Source organism: Histomonas meleagridis (genome assembly GCF_020186115.1).
Source record: "Histomonas meleagridis strain 2922-C6/04-10x chromosome Unknown contig_1, whole genome shotgun sequence".
NCBI classification, from domain to species: Eukaryota; Parabasalia; order Tritrichomonadida; family Dientamoebidae; genus Histomonas; species Histomonas meleagridis.
Window position 1 is genome coordinate 851,730 of NW_027150746.1, and position 26,220 is coordinate 877,949.

Below are 26,220 nucleotides of genomic sequence, written 5' to 3' on the forward strand. Positions count from 1 at the left end.
GCAATTCCTCATGACACATTGGTATTTTCATCTGGATCAGGAAATATTGAACTTGTTAAATACGTTTTAAAACAAGAAGGAATTGATATTAATGCTAAAAATATTCATTTGTTTTATTTGAAATTTATTTTAATAATTTAATATTTCAAAATAATATTTGGAAATTATTTAAATTATTTTTTACAGCACTTATGTATGCATCTAGAAATGGTCATACAGAAATAGTTAAATTAGTTCTTGAACAAGAAGGAATTGATATTAATGCTAAAGATATTCATTTGTTTTATTTAAAATTTATTTTAATAATTTTATATTTCAAAATAATATTTGGAAATTATTTAAATTATTTAAAACAGCACTTATGTATGCATCTAGAAATGGTCATACAGAAATAGTTAAATTACTTCTTGAACAAGAAGGAATTGATATTAATGCTAAAGATATTTATTTGTTTTATTTGAAATTTATTTTAATTATTTAAATTTTCAAAATAATATTTGGAAATTATTTAAATTATTTAATACAGCACTTATGATTGCATCTTCAAATGGTCATACAGAAATAGTTAAATTACTTCTTGAACAAGAAGGAATTGATATTAATGCTAAAGATATTTATTTGTTTTATTTAAAATTTATTTTAATAATTTGATATTTCAAAATAATATTTGGAAATTATTTAAATTATTTAATACAGCACTTATGTATGCATCTAGAAATGGTCATACAGAAATAGTTAAATTAGTTCTTGAACAAGAAGGAATTGATATTAATGCTAAAGATATTTATTTGTTTTATTTGAAATTTATTTTAATTATTTAAATTTTCAAAATAATATTTGGAAATTATTTAAATTATTTAATACAGCACTTATGATTGCATCTTCAAATGGTCATACAGAAATAGTTAAATTACTTCTTGAACAAGAAGGAATTGATATTAATGCTAAAGATATTTATTTGTTTTATTTAAAATTTATTTTAATAATTTGATATTTCAAAATAATATTTGGAAATTATTTAAATTATTTAATACAGCACTTATGTATGCATCTAGAAATGGTCATACAGAAATAGTTAAATTAGTTCTTGAACAAGAAGGAATTGATATTAATGCTAAAGATATTTATTTGTTTTATTTGAAATTTATTTTAATAATTTGATATTTCAAAATAATATTTGGAAATTATTTAAATTATTTGATACAGCACTTATGTATGCATCTAGAAATGGTCATACAGAAATAGTTAAATTACTTCTTGAACAAGAAGGAATTGATATTAATGCTAAAGATATTTATTTGTTTTATTTGAAATTTATTTTAATTATTTAAATTTTCAAAATAATATTTGGAAATTATTTAAATTATTTAATACAGCACTTATGATTGCATCTTCAAATGGTCATACAGAAATAGTTAAATTACTTCTTGAACAAGAAGGAATTGATATTAATGCTAAAGATATTTATTTGTTTTATTTGAAATTTATTTTAATAATTTGATATTTCAAAATAATATTTGGAAATTATTTAAATTATTTAATACAGCACTTATGTATGCATCTAGAAATGGTCATACAGAAATAGTTAAATTAGTTCTTGAACAAGAAGGAATTGATATTAATGCTAAAGATATTTATTTGTTTTATTTGAAATTTATTTTAATAATTTGATATTTCAAAATAATATTTGGAAATTATTTAAATTATTTGATACAGCACTTATGTATGCATCTAGAAATGGTCATACAGAAATAGTTAAATTAGTTCTTGAACAAGAAGGAATTGATATTAATGCTAAAGATATTTATTTGTTTTATTTGAAATTTATTTTAATTATTTAAATTTTCAAAATAATATTTGGAAATTATTTAAATTATTTAATACAGCACTTATGATTGCATCTTCAAATGGTCATACAGAAATAGTTAAATTACTTCTTGAACAAGAAGGAATTGATATTAATGCTAAAGATATTTATTTGTTTTATTTGAAATTTATTTTAATTATTTAAATTTTCAAAATAATATTTGGAAATTATTAATGGGTAAATTGCACAACCGCAGACCAATTCCGATAATATTCGAATTTGATGTAAAGTACACATATCACCAATTGGGAGGTGCCTGTAAAAATCTTTTGTTCAAATTCGTGGGGGTAGTTAGACATTTATAATAAAATGTATGTTATACCTAAGGTTAAGTAAATTATATCAAATACAGTCAAAATTTTTGATATGTCCACTAGAATGATAAAAAATCTGTTAAATATGATCTTATAATTCTTTCTTAAAGTCAAATAAAAAAGTTTTATGACATAAGTTGTATTTATTGTGAAAATTATTAATTTTATATGGCAACATGTATCCACGAAGTAAAATAATACTTGAATTATTTTTTAAATATATTAAAATGATCCAAAATAAAAGATAATAAATAATTTCCATATGAAATTTTATATAAAAGCTATTCATAAAAAAATGAGTATAATCATGATATTATAATTCTATGAGATGATAATTAAATTCTCCCACTCCAAAAATTTGGACTAACACCATCCATTTTCATAGTATATAACATATGATATATATTTAAATAATATTTTCTTTTCAAAACTTTAGAATTAAAAATATTTGTTACACATAGATTAATGGAGACCATGGGCTGTTCAACCCCAAGGAATTCAAACAGGAACAATCACTTTTTGTGGTTAAACCGAAAATCGTTTGAACCCAAACCGAGAAAATTCTCTAAACGGTCGTTTGATACCAAATAGAATAAAATTATCTCGTTGTTCTCATCATTTCAATCCTCAAAAAAATATGGCAAGATTAATAATAACATTTAATCAATATTCTCATATCTTTATTAGACAAAAACTTTTATTTAAAAATTTGACATCTAAAAATAAAACTAATATATCTTCATATCAAATTTATTTATAGATATAATTTTAGGTGTTTTATATATATCATTATATATTATTTTTGGTATTAAAAATAATCAAATTTTTATAAGAGAATTATTGACTTTCTAGTTAAAATTGAAAAGTCAGAATATTATTTTGCATCTTTATCCTCACTTTTTGAATTAGTAAAACATAATTTCATAATAAGTTGTACAAGAGAATACATAAACATGAACCATGTCGCCAACTTTTTGAATGATTCATACAACAGGATACCTCGAAAATTTAGATGATACCACTTTTTGATGTGTAAAGGGAAGGTGAGATAAAAACACCTTCAAAACACGACTTTCCTATTACGAAAATCAACCAAACTTTTCAATGTTATATATAAGGAGGATTATTGTGGTCAAAACCGAATTTTTTGGGCAAATCTTTTGCCCTCCAGTGGGCAATATCTAAACACATGGTATCAGAAAAAGTATTAAGTGAACCTGCATTACAAGATAAAAGTACGCAAAAATCAACAACAAAATATTGCGGGAGAGCCTCGGAGAATCCAATATTTGGATTATTGAATGAAGGTCAAATAAAAGCATTGGAAGAAAAACAGTGTCCATTTAGGACAATCAAAATCTACCAAAACATTTTAGATTTAATTAAACATTTATTATAAGCTAGAATATTAAAATTCTTTAATTATATTTTAAAATCTTGAGATATTAGAAATTAAAAAAATTTATCAAATTTTTATGCTAAAAAAATGTTGGTTTTTGGATTTTCGGGGATTTTGTCACTTTTAAATTTTTTTTCCGCGAAAAAGCAATCGATAGAAAAAGTTTGCTTTGTTTCTCGCGCGTCACTTTTTGTCTATTTTAATTTCTTAATAAGGCCTTGTTAATTTTTAATGTAATTGCAGTTGAAATAGATATGAAATCAAAAATATAAAACAAATGAACCATCCTATTATTCATTCTTTATTTTGGATGTAACTTTATAAAGAGAGTCACTATCCTGAAAAGCTCAAATTTAAATGAAAAATTACGTCAAATTCGTGACTCTGACTATCTATCGGAGAGGAAATTGAATACATATATCGGTAAAAACCGACTTTTATTAACGGATTTTGGTGCCAAAAGAACGATCATTTAGATATTGAATTGCTTTTTTTGGAATGAGTGTGTTGTTCTATGGCAATAAAAATTCTCTTTATCACCTTATAGTCAAACGTCCAACTTTCCAAAACTATATTGTAATTACAATATTTGGTGGGACCGGCGGTCCTCTTTTTTCAGGAATTCCAAATTGTGATTTTTTCAAAGAACAAAAAGATGCAATTGACATGGTAGTAGCTAATTATCAATCAACTCTCATTTTAGAAGCGGAAGCACTTATCGGGATGGTTGAAAATGCTGATCATTCCTATGTTCTTTGTTTTGTTACTGCTACCAAAACCACATGTAAAATCCCTGGTGGCGCCATAGTTAAAAAAGTCACAGATGTTTCATATATTACAATTACTTTAAATGGATATCAAGTTGGATCAGAATTTTCTGACTTTACAGTTGCACATTTTCATTATTATTGTGACACATATGACATAACCAATTGTTATCCCAACAATAATGATCCCAATTTACCCTCCCCCGAATTTTGTTGGAATCGTCGTTGGCGTCAAATCTTTGAAGAACTAGATTTATCATTTCTTTGTATTGTTTTATTACAAGGATACACGTCCACATTAACATTTGACCAATATAATATTAGTTATATAGTTCGTCGATCAGTCCTTAATCCTGGAGTACGTTATTTTGCGCGCGGTTTGAATGATGTTGATTCGCCAGGGAATGAAGTTGAATGCGAACTTCTGTTTGCGAAGCTTGATCAACCAGATGAATTTTGGGAACATTGTTGGCGTCGTGGTTCTGTACCATTTTATTGGGAAACAATTTTATCCGGTGCATCAGCACGTATTCATATCAATTCCAATTTTTGTCAAGGGACAATACATTATTTCCAACATTTACGCAAACGATTTAATAATTCGACCATTTTTTTATTATCATTATTACAATATTCCGCCAAAAATCCGAATGCACCTGAGAACGAATTATATTTACAATATCAACAAACAGTTGCAGAACTTTTAAGAGAAGGAATTGATTATGTCACATTTTATCCGTTTGATTTAAACGAGAAATTCTCAACAGAAGGAAAAGGCGGAGTTGTAGATTTATTAAGTTATTTATCACCATTAGCAATATTAAGTGATTTTACTACACACGAACGTAAGCAAGCAGGTTTACTTCGAGTGAATTGTGCTGATTCATTAGATAGAACTAATTTAGCAACGTTTTATTACGCGTTATTAATTACTGCCGAATGGTGTCGAAGAGTATCATTAGCTAAAAGTAATAATATTCCATTTTCACCAGAGAAACCTGATCAATATATACCGCCAACAATTCTTGATTTCTTAGCTAAAGCATTTGTTGGAAGTGGCGATGTGATATCTTTAATGTATACGAATACTCCATCAATTAAAACATTTCAAATTCGACAATTCTCTAAATCTTTAGGAAGTCAATCATCAGATAAAACAATATCAGTTAAACGACGACTAATAAACGTATTTAGTGATCCTCAACGACAAGAAAACATATTAAAATGGACTACAAAAGATCAGCCGAAGAACCATTCGATATTATTAGATAATTTACATATTTCTTTTTTGTTTTGTGATTACGCAAGTTCATATTTTAATATTAATGATCAAGCGTTTAATTGCGTTGTTACTAAATCGAAATCAATTACATTAGTTATCCCAAATGGTTATTACTTAAGAGCGATTTGGGTTTATCAATTTCCTTCTTTATCTATAGCTACAATCGAAATTAATACGATTGAAATCTTAGCGCCTTTTGTACATTCGCCTTTATGGTGTCGATATGAAATACCTTATAACTTAAATCGATTTCTTGATATCCAAATTAAATCAAGTGATTTCCGCATAGGAAAAATTGCTTTAGAATGTGTTAAAAAATCATTTAACTCATTAAATAATGAAAACATTAAAAATAATAATAATTATAACGATCAAAAAAATGTTTCTTCTGCTATTAAATCATTTAATAAAAAAAATACGAAATCAATGATAAAGAAAATGATCGAAAAACCTTTTACATTTAAGGATTTGTTATCATTTAAACGATTAATTAATCAATTCGAATTAAACTTTTTGGATTTCGTCAAGATTTGTATCGAAGAAAAAATTAATCCTTGGCTATTCAATGCTGAAAACTTCTTTCTACAAGATAAAAATAAATGTTTAGGATGTTCACAACCAGTAGAAAACCCTTATAAAATATATATCTCCTCTTATTTCCAAGATAAAATTTCTTTTCATAATTTCGATCGTCGATTTGTCAATGTCTGTTCGAATTGCGTAGATCTATTAACTCAAGAAGCTAATAACACTATAAAAATTGAAGAAAAATTGGATAAAAGTCCCCCGTTTAAATACCAATATGATTTTAGGAATTATGAATTCGGTCAAATGGAAAACGTTTCAGTATACCCTTATTCATATATAGTAAAACCTGAACAACCGAATGTAAACCAAATAATTTCTGAAGAAGGAGGTAATTGGCCCGTTATAGACAGTTTTTCAACAATGATTTCACTCAATGCAGTTTCAATGGTTTATAAGATATCGATAACATTGAAAGACCAATATAAACCTTTCATTTTTAATGTGGAATTGAATGGTTATTTCCAAGAAATTTCAAACCCTGAAATTCAAGATAATGAAGTAATATTTACATTGCCACAACCAATTGTAACGAAGAGTTTACACTTAATAATTGCAACAAATGAATTAATCGAAATTTATAAATTAAAAGTATTGGGAATTATTACAAAAGAAAAAACAAATATATCATTCGATGGTGAAAATGATTCCACAAAAATTGTTCACCCTAAAATATCGTATGCTTCATCTCAAACAGATCAAAAAAATCGGATGCAAACATTTTCATATAAAGGTCAACCTAATTTACCTTTAGTAATAACAATTCTAATAGATAAGGATTTATCTGCAAAACATTTAATCTTCGCACTTTATCAAAATGATAAATTTATTAATTATCTAATAATCAAAACTCCATCTTTACGTGAACAAGGAAAGATTTCATACATTATGTGCAATACAAAAGCATTTGATACAATTGTTTTATATCATTTGACTGTTACTGAAAACTTTTATCCATTATATGTATCATTTTCACAATGAGTTAAAAATAAAACATGTCAATACCAAATGTTTAGATTGTACTTGGGAAAAGCATAACGCGAACCTTTTTACCAAGCATGATTGGTGGGAGATTACGATCAAATTTAGCACGAACAACACCACTGTTTCCATTAGGTTGTGTGATAACACCCCAGTTAATATGGGCGTCAATCTTCTTTCCATCCTTGCCAACTTTAGCTTTAACATATGATGCAACTTTCTTTCCAACATAAAATTGTGCTTCTTCTTTTGAATTTACTCCACTGATTTGAAGAAGTGCTTGATTTGGATTGATTTGACGCTTGCTACGACGGAATGATGTGAAAACAGCACTAACCCAAAGTTTTGGTTCTTGTGTAGACATCTGATGAAAAAGGCCGACCAAACCTCCGATAAAGGGCAAAATTTATCCCTTTGTGGTTTTTATTAAAAAAACAGTTTAACCGTTTATTTGTAAATTACTCAAAAATTCTGGCGAAAGAAAGCTTGCTGTTAACAGTTATTTGACAAATAAATTTCAGCCGGTGTTGTAATCTTATCATCAAAAAACAACGAAATAAATAATTGAAATTTTCATAAAAAAAACTGATATATGTGTTCAAAATTTGACAATCTCGAAATTGAATGTTATATTCAATTTTTGTCTGACAGGGAAATTCAGGCATCTTGCCCTGCAATTTTCTCTCGTTATAGCTGTAACAAGCCATGATTTTATCCCTATAATTCATTGCCATGAAATAGACTATCATTTGCTCAATTTTTGAAGAGGTTTTAGGAATAATATATTTTTAAATTCGAGTAAAAAATTGTTTTTAGACAATAAAAACCATATCATTGGCAAGTAAATTTTAACATAAACAAGACTTCATATAAAAAATAATCAATAAAATGATTTTTTTTTAGATACAATTTTCAAATGCCTGAATAAACATCTGATATGATTGGTCTCCGAAGTCAAGATCAAGCATATTCTGTAACGTTTCGATTGTATGCTGCTTATGGCTATAAATTATACCATTAATAAGAGAATTTTTTTCCATGGCTATTACGGAAAAAAGTTGAGCAATTTTGAACCTAATTTTCCCCATTATATCATCTGATACGGCGAAAATGAAAAGATCGTTAATTAGTTTGTTTAAATTTTCTTCATCAAGTGAAGCAATTTGTCTATTAATTCTTCTAATGATCTCGAAGCTCCAAGCCCTATTCATCTGATTTGCCTCTGATATTATATCTTGTCTTATCTTCTCTGTATCAGGTTTTATCACGTAGCACATTAATTTGAATTTGTCAAAAATGTGTTAAAAAACTGATATTGAAAAATTGGATTTTTCTGCGTTGAAAAAGTGAACACAACCGACGATGAAAGCTGAAAATTTGTACTTGCCAACGACCAACAGAAAAATTGTGAGTTTTATAAGCACAAAAATTGAACGCTAAAGTCCGGTGTATTGAAAACGAAACCAAATTTGAGTTTTTACTCGGTTTCACATTCACGTGACATTTTCAACAAATTATACTCTTTACCTTCCTCGTCCACACTTCTAAATGAGTTGATATCGCTCACAATTTGTTGGTTAATGTCAAAGTTGATATCCTTTCCCCAATCCTTCAACAAGAACGAGCATGGAGAGTAATAATACTTTTGCTTCGTGAAGTTAATACCTTCTTCGTTGTTAGGAAGCGTTTTCCTCGTCGGATTACCATCTTCGACAAATGTCATATCTGTCAGCCATGGTCCGAGATATGGCAGCGTCATATTCACAGGACAACTGTTGAGCGCCGCTTTGTACTTGCCGAACTTACGGAATGGCGCTGTCAGGTCGGAAAGTTTTGTGTATCGATCTTTCAATTCTTTGTCGATCTTTGACCACGTCTTCTTGAGACGGATAATCGCAGGGTTTGTCAGCGCCCCATCGATTTCGAACAACAGGTTAAAGTTATTAACATTCAGTGCTGCATCCATAACACTAATCCATCCGCCCAAAATTTTCGCTCGTTCTTTTAGACGCTTTTCAGTCAAAATAGTATAACCGACAAGTACAGATGTCTTGTTGAAATGCCTCGTTAGCTCAGACAGGTTTGGCGATATCGTGTCGCGATTCGGCCTGCTCCAGTTACACTTCACAAATTCGTATCGTTCTATTGAAACGAACTTTTTCAATTCGACGAACATGAAATGCTTTGCGAGAATTACCGGATCTGTTCGCAATGGGAATGGCTTTGTTGAGTCGTAAGGTAGATCCAAAAATGTCGGCTGCTTAATTGATCTTGGTGGTTGATAAGTTTTCGTATTATTGAATAAATCAATTGATTTCACAAATGTATCAATAGCACCTTCTTGTTTCTTAGACTTATCTAATTGACTGAGTGTATTAAATATCAAGTGCACATTCAATCTCAAATCTTTTGATTCAGGTAACCCCACAAAATCATGCGTGAAGTCATATCTCCATGTATAGAAAAAGTTGATCGTATCGTTGACGATAGCGTCCGTTAATTGATCGGTGTTCGGCAACCCGTAGGGGTTGGAACCGTTTTGGTATTCCTTCAGGAAGCCGTTAATCATTTCAGTCAACAACGTTAACGAAGTACCTGTGTTGTGCCACCCCAAAATGAACTGGTGGTGGTAACGGTCTTTGAACACGTGTGGATGAAACAGCAAAGCAACGAGTGCATTCAATGAGGCCACTTCAATGTTAGCCTCGTTTTCATTCGTAAGACTAATCTCACACTCATCCGGCATGAAGCCAACAAGTCCTTCGTCGCCGTGGAACAAACTCTCTGACTGCTCCTTGAGTATTCTCTCCGACTGCTGCGAGAAACTCTTCTCTGGATCGACACTTCTCAGTAAGTCACTCATAGCCTTCTCGAGACGCCGTTGTAATTCTTCAATTTGATTTGTGATGTTTTGTAATGATTTCGCATTGTTATTTGCTAAGTCATTCAGTAAGTTATGTTGCTGCTCAAACAAACTCTCTAATTCGCCAACAAGTCGACGGCGCGCAACTGTACTTGTCTCGCTTCGGAACCGATTGTAGATGTCTTGGACAGTGGCGATTCCTTGGTCATACTTCTGGATGAACGTTTGGTTGTATGCGATACTGTTGTTCTGATGCTCAATGTTAACGCGAATGGAATCGATTTTCTCGTTGATGCTTTCGTATTTGGAGATGAGCTTCTTGTTGAGGAATTTGTTTTGGTGTTTGGATTTCGCTTCTTCATCAAGTTTCTCTGTCTCTTTATGAAGTTGTTGATTAGTTTCTTTGAGTTGATTTTGAATTGTTTCAAGTTCTTTAAGTTCTTCTTGATTATCTGATAGAACTTTAAGTACATCGGATTTCTGTTCAATGTGGTCCTTAAGAGTCTGATGGATTAAGACATCAACTTTCTTGTAATGGTTTAAGTAGTCGTCCCGGATTTCGGAATATATTTGCTTCACTTCACTTTCTTGTTGCTTGGCTTGTTGAAGCTGGAAATTGGCCGAAAGGAGTTTGCTGTACTCTTCCGAACGCTCTTGAAGTGCTGTTACTTCTGATTGGAGTTGTTTGACTAATTGAATATTGGAGCTGGGAATACCCTTCTTGGTAAGACAGAGGTTCAAATCTTCTTGGAGCTTCGAAAATTGGCGTTGATATTGGTTGTTAAAGAGATTTAATTCGATGGAATCAACATCGGCTTTGATACGTTTCTTCTCGGTTTCAATAAGTTCTTTCTGATAGGTTTCATCAAGTTGTTTGATTTGTTCTTTATGCTTCATTAATTTTTGCATTCCGGCTTGCGTTTCAGATGCAAGCTTTTCTTCCATTTCATTGGCCCATTTACGGTCTTCGGCAAGCTGGGCTTGAAGGTCATCTCTTTCATCTCTAAGATTTGTTGATTCACGTTCTAAATAATCTATTGACTTTTTCAATGATTCTTTTCGTGCGTATAATTGACGTACGGTCTTTGCTATGCTCTTAAATTCGTTCATTTTTTGACTTTGATAAATTTCAGGGATTTCCATTTTTGTATCTGGAACAAGACGATTAAGAATTTCTTGAGCTTTTACTGCTTTAGCTTGTACTCCTGCAAGTCTTTTATATTGTACTTGAACAAGTTCTTCTTCATCAGGGCGCACAGGATGTGTTTGAACATATTGATAAAAATTGTGAATATCTGCTTCAAGTTGATTTTTCTTTTGAACTAATGTTTGATTATAATCAGTATATTGTTTGCAAGCTTGAACATATTGACTCAGTTGATTAGTATATTCATTATATTGTCTATTAAGTTCAGCAATGTCATTATCCATTTTATTTTGTCACTTTTATGCGGGAACCGTTAAATATGTAACAACTTTCATCAACTCAATTTCTTTCTGCAATCTTCTTCAAAATCGTTCAAATAATAATTTTTCATAAATAAACTTTTTTTATTTATTTTATATTCCAAATACATTGTATTTGGGATTTATCTGAAAATGATAAAATGTCAAATACTATAAAATATAAAATATAAATTACATAACTAAAATGTTTGTTACATAAAAAAAGAAAAACCAAAATTAAATGCTTTTAATGTTCACATTTTAAATTTGGTGGAATCAATTTTCATTTTGTTGAATAATATTCATAAATTGTTAACGTGCACATTTACCACTTTTTGAATATTTTCATATATTAACGTATTTATTAGAACGTTTGCAGATGTTTTTCTTGCTTTTACAAATTATTAATTCTGCAGACAATTCACCCCTTAACGAAACAACATGTACAGAAGGACAATATTATAGTTGGTATACTTTAGATTGTAAAACATGCCCAGGAACAAATCAAATAGTCAAAGATGGTTCATGTGCCTGCAATGATGAATCTTTATATATTGATCCAACAACTGGTAATTGCGTTTCATGTGATAGTGGCAAAATATTCAATAATTTTTGTTATGATACAAATAATTTTGAAACAACACGAAATTCCATTACTACATATAACAGTATTAGTGTCTCTTTTAACAAAAATAAAATTCTTTCCGATAGATTTGTAACTGCAACAGCAAGTGTAAATCAAACACAACTTGATAAATTAAAAGATGCTTATGCCTCTTGTTCATTAAGTAATAAACTTGATCAAAAGAGTTGTGAATTGGTTGCAAATTTTTATGCTTATTCAAGTTATCGAACAGATTCTTTAATATCTCAGTATACCAATATAATTCAACCAACAACAGGAGGACAACATGGAATCATTGCTTGGCCTGTTGATGAGCCTTTTATTACATATACGATATCATATCAAAGTGCGCTTGATGATCATTACATCAATTCCAATTTTAATTATGACTCACTTATTACGCTTTATCTTGCTAAGTTTAAAGCAGATGGAACTTTTATTGGTCTTAGTGAAGTTACAACAGATCTAAATTATTGTAATGAAACAAATCGAAATAGTCAACTTTGGAGAAGATTTGGTACAAACTTTTATAGCTCTTGTTATTTTAATTTACTTAATGAGCTTACATCACATGAAGATGAACTATTTGATCTTTACATTGCTGATGGGGAAATAAACGGTCACCAAATTCTTCGTCCTGTTCCAGTTCTTATTCGTAATTATTATGATAGTTCCATGGGATATGTAAATTCCGTTGATAGTAGTTCTTCACGATATAGGCTCTTTCGCCGATTTTTTGTCAAAGATACATTTCTTACCAATGATTATATTCAATATGCGTCTGATATCACACTTCAACTTCAAATTGATGATACTGATCCACAAAAAATGATTCCACCAGTATTAATCATTGAATATGAACAATGTTCAATTGCTACACTTACTACAACAGCAACTACTCAATCAGAATTAATTAATTCTGTTGATCCTAAAAACATAACGAATGATCATGAAGAAATTGGCATTCCAAGTTTTTCTTTTAATGTTTTATATACGCGTGATATTTCTAGTTTTTGGCGAAGTGCTATTATAGCATTAATAGTTATATTTGTATTAGCATTTGCTTTATGGGTTGGTCGATCATTTATATATGCAAAGAACCACAAGAACGATCAAACAATAGTGTTAAAGTTCATAACATTTTTCTGTGTAATTTTTGGATATGCGATTTTATTACTATGTTTTATAATGACCTTCTTTTTCTACTTTATCTTTTATAAATGGCAATCCGTAGGTTATCGATGTTTACCACCTGAAGATGAATTATGGCTTTTATCATTATTTGTATGGATTGGATTTGGTTTATTATTTATTGGTTCTATTTTACATATCTTTTCACAAACTAATTCAAGGATATTCATGATTGATTGGGAGAACCCACATAAAGAAGGCGTAAGTGTATCTGCATGGAGACGTATAATGGTATCTAATGAATGGAATCGAATTATCTCAATTCGAAGTTATTCAATGAGTTTTACTATTTTGTTTTTATTGTTTTTACTTGAGGGATTCGATTTACAATTATTAGCATCGCCTATACCTCGAACGGATTTAATTGATGTTGGTATAACATATAAAATATTACGTTTTGCTTTCACAACTTTTCTTTGGATCCTTTTAATGATTTTCGAATATATTGTTAATATCATTTTTTGGGTAATTTTCGGTAATCCATTTTTGAACTTCATTGATCTTTGTGCGACTTCAAATATATCCGTTTTAATACTTTCAAGTCCTACAACTGGATTTTATATTCATGGACGTTCGATACATGCACATGCTGATGATGAAATGTCGAAATTACATGAACAATTAACTAATGAAGCTAAAGATAACGTCGGATTACGTGGTTTAGTACAAAATACTAATGATCAAGTTTTCCATATTTATCTTTCACAGAATTTCGGGTTATCATCAAAGGCTATGTATGAAGCTATTCGACAAAGATATAGTAAAAAGGCTATAGCTATAGCTAAAGCACAAAACATACGAAGTAAAATCGAAGTCGAAGCTATGGCTGCTTATAATGGTTTGAACCAATATTTTAGGCGATTCTTTGAGGCTTCAGAATCAGAACATAAATATATAATACAAAAGGAATCAATGATGGAAAAAATTTTGGATTGGGGACCACAAGTTAATGAAGAAACTATATTAACGATTAGTGGCGATTACTCGTATAGAAAATCTTTGATGTGTGGTATAGAATGGACTTTATGTGCAATGTGTTTGTTGTTGTTCGCAGGTATAGAAATGGAAACTCAATCTCCAACTATAGCTGCATTCATGACATTCATTGTGGATCAGATATTAGTGAGATTCTTTAGATATAGAGCGAAACGAAATTTGGCTGAAAAGGCAATTCTTGATAAGAAATTCCTTATTTCGTAGATAATTATATAAATAATTTGTTTTATTTAAAATTGTTTAAAAAAAAATGTGTGTGAAAAACTTTTTTATTCCTCTTCTTCCTTGGAGTATTTAACTTTGTTGGCTTTGATTGATCCATCTTCGCTCAAGGTGTAAATGTAAGCAATGGCAGTTGTCCCTTGGACATTTAAAAGTATAAATGATGGAACTGGGTGTGATTGTGTTGATGTAAAGGCACCTGTTGCTGATCCAGGATCTAAATAAAAACATCCGTCATATATATAAGCAGATGCTTTGTGAGTGCCTCCATGAACAAGGATGTCAACATCAAGTTCACGTTGCTTAATTGCGAGTCTTGATTTATCTTCAAGTGGGAAAAGATTATAACTACTAACAAGTCCAACACGAAAACCGCCGATAGTAAGAACTGTTTGTTCAATATTGCTAATGCAATCATCATCGTTTTCACCACGAACAACAACAATTTCATTACATATTGTTCTCAAGTAATCCATTTCTGATTTAACGCAAACATTACCAGTACAAAGAATCTGATGAATCTTTCCTGGGACAAGGTTTTCTCTGAATATTTTGGATATTTCGTGAGCCTTGTAAGGAATATGGAGATCGCCAATTATGAGGACAAGCATGAACGTGATGGCGGTTTTGACACTGTGTTTTTTTAGATTGACTTGATATTGATCGTCAATGGTTTCAATCTCTCTCAACTCAAAAATTTGTAAACAATTGAATTGAGGGGTGCTCCGATTTTTGATAATCTTTATTTGGACGATAAAATTCAAATATGGACTTTGCTGCTGTTGAAGCACAGTATAACCAAATTCAAGCTGAATATGACAAATCGATCAACTATGCTAAACTCTCGAGCTATAGGTTACAAGTAATATATGATTATTTTACATCATTAATATCAACTTATAATAATTATAAAAAATTACCACGAATTAAGACTACTAAAGACGAAACAAAATCAAACTCAATCGGATGTCTTGGAAGACAAAATGTTCATTTTTCATACTTTGTTGAATTTTCAGAAATGATAAAGAATCAACAGACATCAATGTATGATTTTCTCACCACTACAATAATTGAAGTTCTTAAAAACCTTATTGATCAACGAGAAAATTTTATTGAGGAAATACGTAAAAATGTTAGTGAAGCCTGTAAGAAACGGAACAACCTTCTGTCAGAAATCAAGAAACTTTATTCTAATTATGCCAGTCTTGCAAAAAGCATTGAAAAGCAATATGTAAAATTATCAAAAACCACAGATCAAAAACTCCTTGCAAAACTCCAAGCCGATTTCACTGCTTCCATTACTAGTTACAGTAACCATGCGTCTCGGATCAGTAGTACTATACAATTTTTCAATTCAGCAAATCAATTTTACATGTCACAAGTCATTGCCGCCAAACAAACCATTTATAATCAAGAGCCACAGCGCCTTGTTGTTGTTCAGCAACTTTTGCAACAAATTGTGCCCACATTTCAACAAAGTTCATCATTATATAATCAATTTATCCAAAAGATTTCATCATGTCCTGTCACATGGGAGAGTGAATTCTTAGAATTCATCAACGCGAACAAGATCGTACGATTTGAAATGACGCCGAAACATTTTCAATCATTTCCATTGACATTTGACGATCCCCAATTCACAATCGAAATCATATATCCGCACGCGTGCATTGATTTCCCATTATACATTGCCGAAGTTATCAACGACTGTACCGATAATTCGGAGAAATATCACTTGAAAGTTAGAAAAGGCGAATTTTTGTTTTTGTTCGATTCGCCGAACCAAAAATTCGTTCTCGCGAAGAACCCTAAAGACGGAACGAAGGGATATGTTCCGACGGACGTTTTGCAGGTCTCACAAAGGAAAACAGTACTTGTGAAAGCGCCGCAACTGAAGCTTTCGAAGGACGACTTGGAAGTGCAGACGGGCGAAATGCTGTTTTTGATCAGCGAGAAAGATGATATGTTTATGTGCGAGAACGTTTTTGGAGATAAGGGTAACGTGAGAAGCGAATTCATATTCATGGACAACATTTGATTATGAAATAAACTTAGGATTCTAATTAAGTTTTGACGCTTTTAATTGGAAATATTTACGATCGAAATTTAAGCGGAAATAAAAAATCTGATGATTCCAAAATAATAAAATGATAAGTAACTATCTACTAAAGCATTTAATATTTAGTTGAAATATTTTATTTAATTACTTTTTAAAAATTCATTGTGAACTTTAATCAAATTTTATTAAAATTTATTATAACACACAATTGTAATTCATGTAATACCAATATAATATTAATCTTCTTTGCAAAACCCTTGTAAAAATTTTGTCTAAACAGCTTTATTATATCTACAAAAATTTGTGTGATGTTATTGTTTTGCTTAATGTTAAAAAATCTTTAGTGAATTATAATTAATACTTCAAAAATTGAATATTATACTGCAATATAATAATAAAACTTTCCATTTAAATAAAATCCACAATATTGCATGGTATATTAGGTAATCAGATATTTAAAATAAAAAGAAATATAATTCATTGAATTTTACTTCAATTTGTTTTTAATTTAGTCAGGAAGAGCCATATTTGTATACATCGCTTCTTGTTGAGAAAGTGACATATTGTAAAATCTTACTCCTTTATCTATAGCCCGGATTTCATTCATTTCTTCTGGTGTTAGTTCGAAGTCAAAGATATCGATATTATCTTTGATATGTTGAGGATTTGAAGACTTAGGGATAGCAATATTACCTTCTTGAATATGCCAACGAAGGATAATTTGTACATTGTTTTTCCCATATTTCTTAGCAAGTTTTGTGAAAACTGCTTCATTAATTAACCTATGATTTCCATGTCCAATTGGATACCAACTTTCAAGAATTGTTCCGTAAGGTGCAATTCGTTTTTTAAGGTCATTTTGTTGATAATATGGATGGCATTCAACTTGGAGAACAGATGGTTTTATAGTAGCAAAGTTAAAAACTTCTTCCAAACGTTCTGATTCAAAGTTACTTAATCCAATTGATCTAACTTTACCAGCATGTACAGCTTTTTCCATATCTTTCCATGCACCTTTATAATCTCCAACTTGTTGATGAAGAAGTAAAAGATCAATGTAATTGGTTTGAAGACGTTGAAGCATTTTATCAATGGCTGCTGTTGTTTTTCCTTCACCATAATCACTTGGCCAAAGCTTTGATGTAACCCATATTTCTTCACGTGGAATTCCACTTTCTTTAATTGCTGCACCAACGCCGCGTTCATTTTGATATGCATGTGCTGTATCAATATGGCGATAACCAAGTGAAAGTGCTTGAAGGCATGCATTCTTGGTATTAGAATCACCATGAATCATAAAAACGCCAAATCCGAACTGAGGAATTTTTGTTCCATCATTTAGAGTGATATAAGTTTGATTCATAAATAAGTGAAGCGTAGAATTTGAACAATAAATTTCCAAATTAATTCATTTTTCAATGAGTTGATTCTGAATTACCGATAAATTTTGAATTAACTAAAAGCCGACCAAAAAAAAATTGAAAAATGATAATAAAATAATAAAACCATTTAATTGATTTTTATTGTTGTGCATTCATTCTTTATTAAATTTAGCTGGTTTAATTTTTATGTTATGTAAAATATTAGGAAGCAATATATATCATGTGTATTTTTTAATTCGAGATCAGATCTGTTCCTGCTATTTATTTTACATGAACAATTTTTTCAAATTGTTGTCATTTCTATTGTGTACGCACCTTGAAGTGTTGTAATACATTGTGTCTATATAATAATTTATGTTTATATTTGATAAATTACCAGAAATTGGTCAAATCTAGTGCATATTGTAAACAAATTTTCTTTTTTAGAAAACCAAAATTGTAAATCGTTTCCTTTAGGCTTCAGGAATATGTAACTTAAAGTTTATATATATATATATATATAAATTATATGATATCTTATCCGTTGTTGAAAAATATAAATAGTATTTTACTGTAATTCAATTTAATATTGAATAATAGTCAATATTTTTATTTTATGAAAAACATTTTTTAATAACTAAAATTGTATTCTATATTATTGATATATAAATAAATTTGCTCTAATAAAATTAATGTAAAAGATTTATCTATATTGGCATGGCAATACATAAAAAACATTAATTCTAATTTAATGAACATGTTTGATGGGTGAGTTGTAGCAAATATATTTCTTGTTTTTGTTTCACAAATATTTTCAGGATAAAATAACTAATAATACAAATGATAAAAGCATACATAGATTATATTCTCACACTATATCTTAATACAATCAGTTATTCACATAAAATACTGGTATCATTTGTGTATATGTTAATATTTTTGTTTCTATCTTTCCTTTCATTATTCTTTATTGTTGTTTTTTCATATATTTTTTCCCATTTGATATTCTGTATTGATTAAAATCAAAAATAAGATTCATAAATATTAATTATTAACAAAATAATTGAACCTCAAATGTTACAATCAAGAAGATTAAGATTATTGCCATGTATCATATAGCAAAAAATTTTTTATTCGTTGATTTACCTACACTTAATAAAGTTTATTTACAAAATAAATATTTCATTGACACATAAATTATATAGATAATATTGAATAATTATATAAAAAATTATCAAAAATTCGAATAGTTGTGATATAATTTTTAGGAATTTGTAATGATAATTATCATTCTATTTGAAAGCATTTTTTTAACGTTCGAAAACAGATTCCTTTGGTTAATTCTTTTGACAAATGATCGTTAATCTACAGAAAAAAATTTATCGTCCAGTAACAACGGCTATGTTTACGATAGGGAAAATTGAATGTATGTATAACCCGTAGTGGCCGTCGTCTTAAGAAAATAACTATTTAATGTGAATATGAATCAAAAAGTCTATCGATGTTTTTATAGAGGTTTTAGGTTAAGGATAACATTGATCGGAGATTACAAAAATACCCTTGTTTCTAAATTTCGACTGTACAATCTTTCGAAATTCGATCTGATTTCTACCATACTTTTTCAGGAATTTTGGAACCTCTGTTTTTATTTCGAACATCTTTATCTCCATAAATAAAAATTAAATAATAAAAAGCAATACATAAAATGTATATATTTATGTTGTGTATATATAATAACGAAAAAATAATTTTAATGCAATACCGATATATAATTATTAATTGATTGAGGAAATTACTCACATTTTTGAATTTTATATAGTAGTTATACTTTTTGATTAAAAATTTCAATTTAATTTAATGAGTATTTTTTTGATATCGAAGGGTACTTCCTGTCGGTCGATGAAAAATTCCAATCGGCTCGCTTCAAAACCGAAACAGGAAGATGTCTTTCGGCTTGCGTACGTTTATAATTGTAAACCGCTTTCTGACGGGTATTTTCCAGTGGGATTTTTACTTGTCAGGTACTGTAGTTTAAGTGGGTGCGCTAAAGGAACCGCCCGCAATTGAAAGGAATTGAACATATCGGATTTTCCCGATAGGTTTTGTTCGATTTTTAATCGGCAAAAAGTAATTCCTCGTTGTAAAAAAACGATGGGAAATTTCAATGAAAATAATTCAATTAAAAATGCTTAACATTTATGACAATGATTTTTGTGTAGATTATGCATTTCATGGTTTGAATAAATTAATAGATTTAACATTTAAATGCCCTCTTACAACAATTGGATATGGCGCATTTTATAAGTGTCTTGTTTTAAAAGCTGTATTTTTTGATGAGGGCGTTCAAACAATTGGACCTTACATGTTTAAGAATTGTGCTGATCTTCTAAATGTTACAATTTCAAGCACAGTTTCAACGATATCAACAGCTCCTTTTATAGGTTGTTACTATCTTATATTCTTCAATGTTTCCAATGAAAATCCCAATTATTTTGAACATGATGGAATTTTATTTGAGTAAAATGTTACAAAACTAATATGTTATCCATTTGGACAAAACTTAAAAACATATAAAATACCAGATTCAGTCGTTTCAATCGAAAATATTGCATTTGTATACTGTTACCTGCAAAATATAACATTCGGAATAAGTGTAAAAATAATAAAACAATTTGCATTCGCTCATTTTTGTTTACAAGTTTAATAATACCAAGCTCTGTTACAGATATTCAATCACAATCTTTTTATTTTTTTCAAAAATTACAAACTATAATCATTGGAGAAAATGTGAAAAATATTGGAAATTATACATTTGATGGCTGCGCTTCATTAAAATGTATTTATTTTTATGGTAAAACTTCTCCAACTTTTGGAGTTGGTAGTTTTAAAGATGTTTCAGCAAAATCTGTTATGGTATACAAAACGTATCAAAACAAAACTTTTGGAGATTTAAACATAACCAAAGAAATAATTACTGGATGCATTCCAATGCCAACACAAACTTTCACAACTGAAACAAATACATTTACACAATCAAATACATTTACACAATCAAATACATTTACTTCATATAATACAAATACAATTTCTTTCTCACACTCATTTGTTATCTCATATGTTTTATCATTTACACAATCATTAAACATTTACACTTCATATGCAAATTCATTTATTTTGACAGAAATTAATTCAAAATTTACATGTATCCAAACATCAATGATATCTTATGATTATACTGCCACAATTTTTTCTTATTATTTCACATCTTATACTGATTTTTATATACCTGAAAATGATAATGCAAAAAATAACAGCAAAACACCTGTTTATATTGGCGTTGGAGTTGCTGCATGTGTAGTTTTCATTGTTTTATTGATCACTGTGTCATTAATTTTTATTCGAAAAAAACATCAAAAAAGCGATCAGCTCAATTTTAAAGGAGTTGAAACGAATAGCCAAATGGGTGTTTAATGAAAGATAATGAAGAAATTCAAAATAAAATTTTGTTGTTTACCATATAACATAATCTTTTTTGAATAAACACCAAAATTATTTTCTTAATCTTTTTAATTAAATATTGTGAAATATGAAATCACTCATAATTTTCTTGTAAAAGCTATAACAGTGAGATGCTTTGACCATGTAGCAATTTAAAAATTGAATAGAAAACAATCGTTCGCTATTCAATTGCTGATCAATTTTCCTATCGGCCAGAAACATCACATTTGCAGGACTGTACAACAAAGAAACATCCCAAATACTATCTTATTAATGAAATAACAAAAACACATCAAAAGCTTATATGCATGTATCACCAAATATATACGTGAATTTGAAATTTTATTTGAAAGTAAATTTGGAACAAAATGCCCATGCACTACATTTGACCAAGTTGACTTTGAGAATGAGATCATCACCACAAATTCGACTCTAGATAACAGTTTATGAATTTCACTCTTTGAAAACAAGAATTTGTGGAAAAAGTTCTGAAAGTTATTTTACCATACCTCTTTATGAATGTGTTTTCAATTGCTCATTTGACGAGATATACCTGAACGTCCAAACATTGTTTCAGTAAGTACGAAAAAAAAAAATTTTGTTAATACGCTTTTCACATGTTCATGTGTTTTGGTGTATCGGCATTTTGCCTATCGAATAACGTTCTCCATATTGACCTACAAATGAGTTTTTCTGACGTAGATACAGGCTTACCTAATTATCCTGACTTAATCCCTGGTTACACACCTTATATAGGCGATTCATCACAATTGCCCGCCGAACCATTTGTAATCCCATTTGTTGACAATCGAAGTGATGAAGAAATTGATTTAATTCGGCATTCTTTAAGACCAATAATTCAGAAAACAGAATTTGACTCTCCAATACCTGTTGCAGATTTTTGTCTTGTTGCAATTCAAAGGTGGGAAGATGATGACGATATTTCAGATTCCGAAATTTCTCTACATCTTTGTGAAATACAGTGAATGTTTCAAATGGCAATATGTAAATAATCTCTTTTTGCTCCACTAGGAGTTTGACAATATATTTTTCTAATTTTTGATATTTTATATAAATATGTGTTATTGTAACAGAAACATACGTTTGCTAAATCTTAAATTAATTTAGAGTTTAAACTTGTTCAAGTTTAGGAGAAACTATCTTATTCGAGATCTTTGCAAAAATAATATGTTTCAATTTAATCAATATGCATATTAATTTTTTTAGAAGATATTTTTGAACTAACCAATAATACCACTTGAATCAATACAATAAAATATAACATTAATGCCATCACTTTTCATATCATCGCTACTTTTGGTGTAAACTTATCAAAACAAGTTTCGAAACGAAGTTGGTAAGTTTACCAAGACTTGGTAAAATTCTTTTGCTTTAAGCTGAAATTTTATATTCAAAACGCCAACTTTTTGTTTTAGTTAAAAATTCATTTCAAAACGAGGTTTAAACATTTGATATTACTCTCAAAGGCGGTGTTTCCTCAACATTTTGTATAAAAATTAGCTCAATAATTTCGGTTGTGACGTGATCACAAATTATCGTTTGGACACCCCATATTTCTTTGCTGGAAAAGCGACGGTGCCAAGCAGTTAGCAGTTATCAGTTACCAGTTATAACTGCTTCTGGATGAAAAAGTACAAACCGTGGATTGCAGCCCTGCAAACTTTATTAAAGTCATGGGCGAATCGTCTAATTCAGAGTTCCTGGTCTCATTGCTTCCGCTCACGCCAAGCGACTCAACAAGAGTACAGGCATCAAACAACAACCCAAGCCAGATTGTAAAAGTCCCATTCAACTCTACACTACAGATAATTGCAAATTATTTATCAGCCTTGCTAAAGGCAGGCAACAATATTATGACATCTCTTCATGTAGCAACAAAGCTTTCTACCTTGAAAGTTCCATTAACAATGCGAGTTTCAGAATTATTTATGATAACAGGACAGAAAGGTCAAGGCAAAATCCTTTATAACTTTGTAAGCACAAAGGCTAAAACCCCTGAACCGAAGCCTCGCACAGTTATGAAGTTCACACCAACAAAAATCGACTCTCCCTCAAGTCCAATATCTTATCCCTTAAACTCAAACATATCCAGACTCCCACTATTTCACTCAGGATTTTCCTTGTTTTCAAACAGCTTCGGTGGCTTTCCAGCTCCCATTGACTCCAAGGGCTACACATCTCCATTTTCCAGCGGGAAAGTGCCATCACAAAAATCTATAAATTTGAAGAACCAGCTTGAAGACTTGCTTCGAATAAAATAACAGTGTAATATTTTTGAAATCATTATCTAAAATTGTTGTTTCTTCCTTCAAATTAAAGCCAAATTTTTATTAGCCGCCAAAAAAATGGCGGGGTTTTTTGAGTCAAAAATTTGGTCACTCAAACCGAAAGTTGACTTTGATTTTTTGTTAAGTTTATTGATAAAAGTGGTAACGGGGTGCTCCAAATAGTATTGTTGATGAGCAAAGCAAAAAAAGCTTCACATTCAATAGAATTTAAAGCAGAAACAGATGGAGTCAGCAAAATGATGCCGGCAGACTTACATTCTTTTGTTTTTGATATTAAATGCACACAATGTGGAGCTCTTCGTCAAAACGTTCGATTTGAAGATGAAGAAATTTCAACTTCTGGAAGCCGTGGAACTTTTAGTTTTGTAATGAACTGCAAAGATTGTAAACGTCAATGTACAATTTCTTATGTGAAATCGAATTTGGAAGCTGAATTTTCAGATTATTCGGAATGGAGACAATTCTTAACTGTTGACTGTAGAGGTTGCCAAATTGAAAATGTTCATTGTGATGACTGGAAAATTGAAAGTGAAAGTTCTAACACCTACGAATGGAATGGTGCTGATGACTTTTTCGAATATGACGAAGATCTTGAAAAGCCAGTAACAGTTTCTGATTTTTCCTTCAGAGTAGTTGGCATTAAATAAGATATTTCACATTTTTTTCATTGATAAATTTTGCATAATTTCCATATCTAAAAACACGAAAATTTTTAAGAGTAAAAAGAATTTCATTATTCACAAAGCAAAAGTATACTTACGAAACATCAAAAACATTTCGCTATAAAATCATTTACATAAATGAAAACAAATTTAATTAAAACGATTTATTAATCAAAGATATATTTGCTCCGCATCTATTATATCTCTTCCAAGCAATCCTTTGGCACTTGCACTTGTTCGAAGTAAGCGTTTAAGCATTCAACGTTATTACCTTCTTCTTTTATACACATCACAACTTCGTCTTTCTTTAATGAGAATGTTCCTGCTGTAAAATCTCTTTTAATCCTAAACAATTTCCGACTATTATCTCTTGACTCAAGTATCTTCGTTGGAACAAGTCCTTTATCACCTGTTTCGGTTTGGATTTGAGTCATTTGGCGAGAACGTTTAAGTATCGTCACGATGCTGCCACTTTTAACCGAAATTTCTTTGGCTTTTTTTGATGTGTAATCGCTCGTAACAACAGCGAATTCTCCACTCATCTCTTTCTTAAACAGCTTCTTGGGATCAGATACAGAAGTAATATCAAATGAGGTCATTTTAGGCTCAAATGGGATAACTATGGGTTTATCTGGTAATGACTCAATTTGCTGTTGAGTAAGAAATGTGTCGAAATCATTAAGAACAGACTGGCTGTCGCTGATTTGCTTCTCACAAAGATCCATCTTCTTGATTTTGTCGTTCTTGTAATTACTGATGTGTTTGGGAATATTCTTAAGAATATCAACAAGACTATTGTAAAGTGATTTGTCAGAAGTTTCGAACAACGTAAGAGCAATCTCCATCTCATCGGAGTATTGAAAACGTGATAAATTATATTTATGATGCTTTTCAAATGCTTCGTCTTGAGCTTTGATATATGATTTCTTGAGTTCTTCATATGAGGTAAAAGCACGTTGATTTTGCTCATTTATTTTTGTGGTGAGATATTCTTGTATGTTTTTATTGGAATCTTCAAGTTGTTTAGTAAGGTTTTTATATGCTGTCATCGCTTTTTCTTTCGCTTCTCGTGCTTTCTTTAATTTTTCTTTGGAAGCAAGTACGCTTTTCTCAAATGTGCGTAGTTGAGTTTCATAATCATCCTTTAACCAGATTACCTTCTCTATTACTTCCTTATCGATTGTTTGCTGAAGGTTATCAATTTGGTTCACACAGATTGTATTTTCTATCAATGATTCCCAAAATTCATTAAAATGAGTTCCTGTAAAACCTTCTGGAGCTACTTCGCTGATTTTAAGTCCTTTCTTTTTTGTTCGTGTCATTGGTAATGTTGATTTTGTTTTTTCAAATGATGAAACAAATCCTTGGAGATTGTGAACAGCGGATGACATATTTTTGATAATTGTGTTTAAGACAACTAGATTTCGCCTTCCATATAAAATGAGCTCATTTGCAGAATTTTCATAGGAAAGGGTCTTCGCCATTTTCTTGGAGCTGTCAACCAAAAAAATTTACAGTTTCAACCGTCAAAAATAATCTTATCAAAATATCGTCAGAAATCACAAATCATTTGTGTACTTTACAACAAAATGGTGCGAGACGCATGTATGCCACTTTTATGTTAACTTCACAATCACATCGCAGACAAATAAATTTATAATGATAAAATTTAAATTTCTTGAACACCCAAAAAATATTCTCTAATTTTAATCACAACATTTGTTATTGATTTTTTTTTGATTTATTCGACTTCCTTTATAGTGTCACTCATAAACTTTAAGCATTTAATTAAA

General features: G+C 30.0%; 11 protein-coding genes across 11 annotated transcripts; 6 read left to right on the top strand and 5 right to left on the bottom strand.

Moving 5' to 3' along the window:
- Positions 1-4,303: 4,303 nt before the first annotated feature.
- Positions 4,304-5,502, top strand: GO595_000230 (putative phosphoinositide phosphatase SAC9; the record flags this gene model as incomplete). Its single annotated transcript, XM_067915191.1, has 2 exons — positions 4,304-5,410; positions 5,488-5,502. 2 exons carry the CDS (start codon positions 4,304-4,306, stop codon positions 5,500-5,502), a joined length of 1,122 nt encoding a protein of 373 aa, XP_067779685.1.
- A 1,724-nt stretch (positions 5,503-7,226) lies between these two features.
- Positions 7,227-7,559, bottom strand: GO595_000231 (ribosomal protein L35Ae; the record flags this gene model as incomplete). The annotated part of the gene is made up of 1 exon (XM_067915202.1): positions 7,227-7,559. One exon carries the CDS (start codon positions 7,557-7,559, stop codon positions 7,227-7,229), a length of 333 nt encoding a protein of 110 aa, XP_067779686.1.
- Positions 7,560-8,672: 1,113 nt separating this feature from the next.
- Positions 8,673-11,489, bottom strand: GO595_000232 (RasGEF domain containing protein; the record flags this gene model as incomplete). Its single annotated transcript, XM_067915212.1, has 1 exon — positions 8,673-11,489. The coding sequence occupies one exon, from the start codon at positions 11,487-11,489 to the stop codon at positions 8,673-8,675; it is 2,817 nt and encodes a 938-aa protein (XP_067779687.1).
- A 2,260-nt stretch (positions 11,490-13,749) lies between these two features.
- GO595_000233 (meckelin) lies at positions 13,750-14,520 on the top strand (the record flags this gene model as incomplete). The annotated part of the gene is made up of 1 exon (XM_067915223.1): positions 13,750-14,520. The coding sequence occupies one exon, from the start codon at positions 13,750-13,752 to the stop codon at positions 14,518-14,520; it is 771 nt and encodes a 256-aa protein (XP_067779688.1).
- Positions 14,521-14,585: 65 nt separating this feature from the next.
- Positions 14,586-15,149, bottom strand: GO595_000234 (Vacuolar protein sorting-associated protein 29; the record flags this gene model as incomplete). Its single annotated transcript, XM_067915234.1, has 1 exon — positions 14,586-15,149. One exon carries the CDS (start codon positions 15,147-15,149, stop codon positions 14,586-14,588), a length of 564 nt encoding a protein of 187 aa, XP_067779689.1.
- A 155-nt stretch (positions 15,150-15,304) lies between these two features.
- Positions 15,305-16,576, top strand: GO595_000235 (SH3 domain containing protein; the record flags this gene model as incomplete). The annotated part of the gene is made up of 1 exon (XM_067915245.1): positions 15,305-16,576. The coding sequence occupies one exon, from the start codon at positions 15,305-15,307 to the stop codon at positions 16,574-16,576; it is 1,272 nt and encodes a 423-aa protein (XP_067779690.1).
- Positions 16,577-17,105: 529 nt separating this feature from the next.
- GO595_000236 (aldo/keto reductase) lies at positions 17,106-17,894 on the bottom strand (the record flags this gene model as incomplete). The annotated part of the gene is made up of 1 exon (XM_067915256.1): positions 17,106-17,894. The coding sequence occupies one exon, from the start codon at positions 17,892-17,894 to the stop codon at positions 17,106-17,108; it is 789 nt and encodes a 262-aa protein (XP_067779691.1).
- A 4,245-nt stretch (positions 17,895-22,139) lies between these two features.
- Positions 22,140-22,442, top strand: GO595_000237 (uncharacterized protein; the record flags this gene model as incomplete). Its single annotated transcript, XM_067915267.1, has 1 exon — positions 22,140-22,442. One exon carries the CDS (start codon positions 22,140-22,142, stop codon positions 22,440-22,442), a length of 303 nt encoding a protein of 100 aa, XP_067779692.1.
- A 708-nt stretch (positions 22,443-23,150) lies between these two features.
- GO595_000238 (uncharacterized protein) lies at positions 23,151-23,738 on the top strand (the record flags this gene model as incomplete). Its single annotated transcript, XM_067915278.1, has 1 exon — positions 23,151-23,738. One exon carries the CDS (start codon positions 23,151-23,153, stop codon positions 23,736-23,738), a length of 588 nt encoding a protein of 195 aa, XP_067779693.1.
- A 197-nt stretch (positions 23,739-23,935) lies between these two features.
- Positions 23,936-24,412, top strand: GO595_000239 (DUF866-domain-containing protein; the record flags this gene model as incomplete). The annotated part of the gene is made up of 1 exon (XM_067915289.1): positions 23,936-24,412. One exon carries the CDS (start codon positions 23,936-23,938, stop codon positions 24,410-24,412), a length of 477 nt encoding a protein of 158 aa, XP_067779694.1.
- A 212-nt stretch (positions 24,413-24,624) lies between these two features.
- On the bottom strand, positions 24,625-25,911 carry GO595_000240 (uncharacterized protein; the record flags this gene model as incomplete). The annotated part of the gene is made up of 1 exon (XM_067915301.1): positions 24,625-25,911. One exon carries the CDS (start codon positions 25,909-25,911, stop codon positions 24,625-24,627), a length of 1,287 nt encoding a protein of 428 aa, XP_067779695.1.
- Between the last annotated feature and the right edge of the window lie 309 nt (positions 25,912-26,220).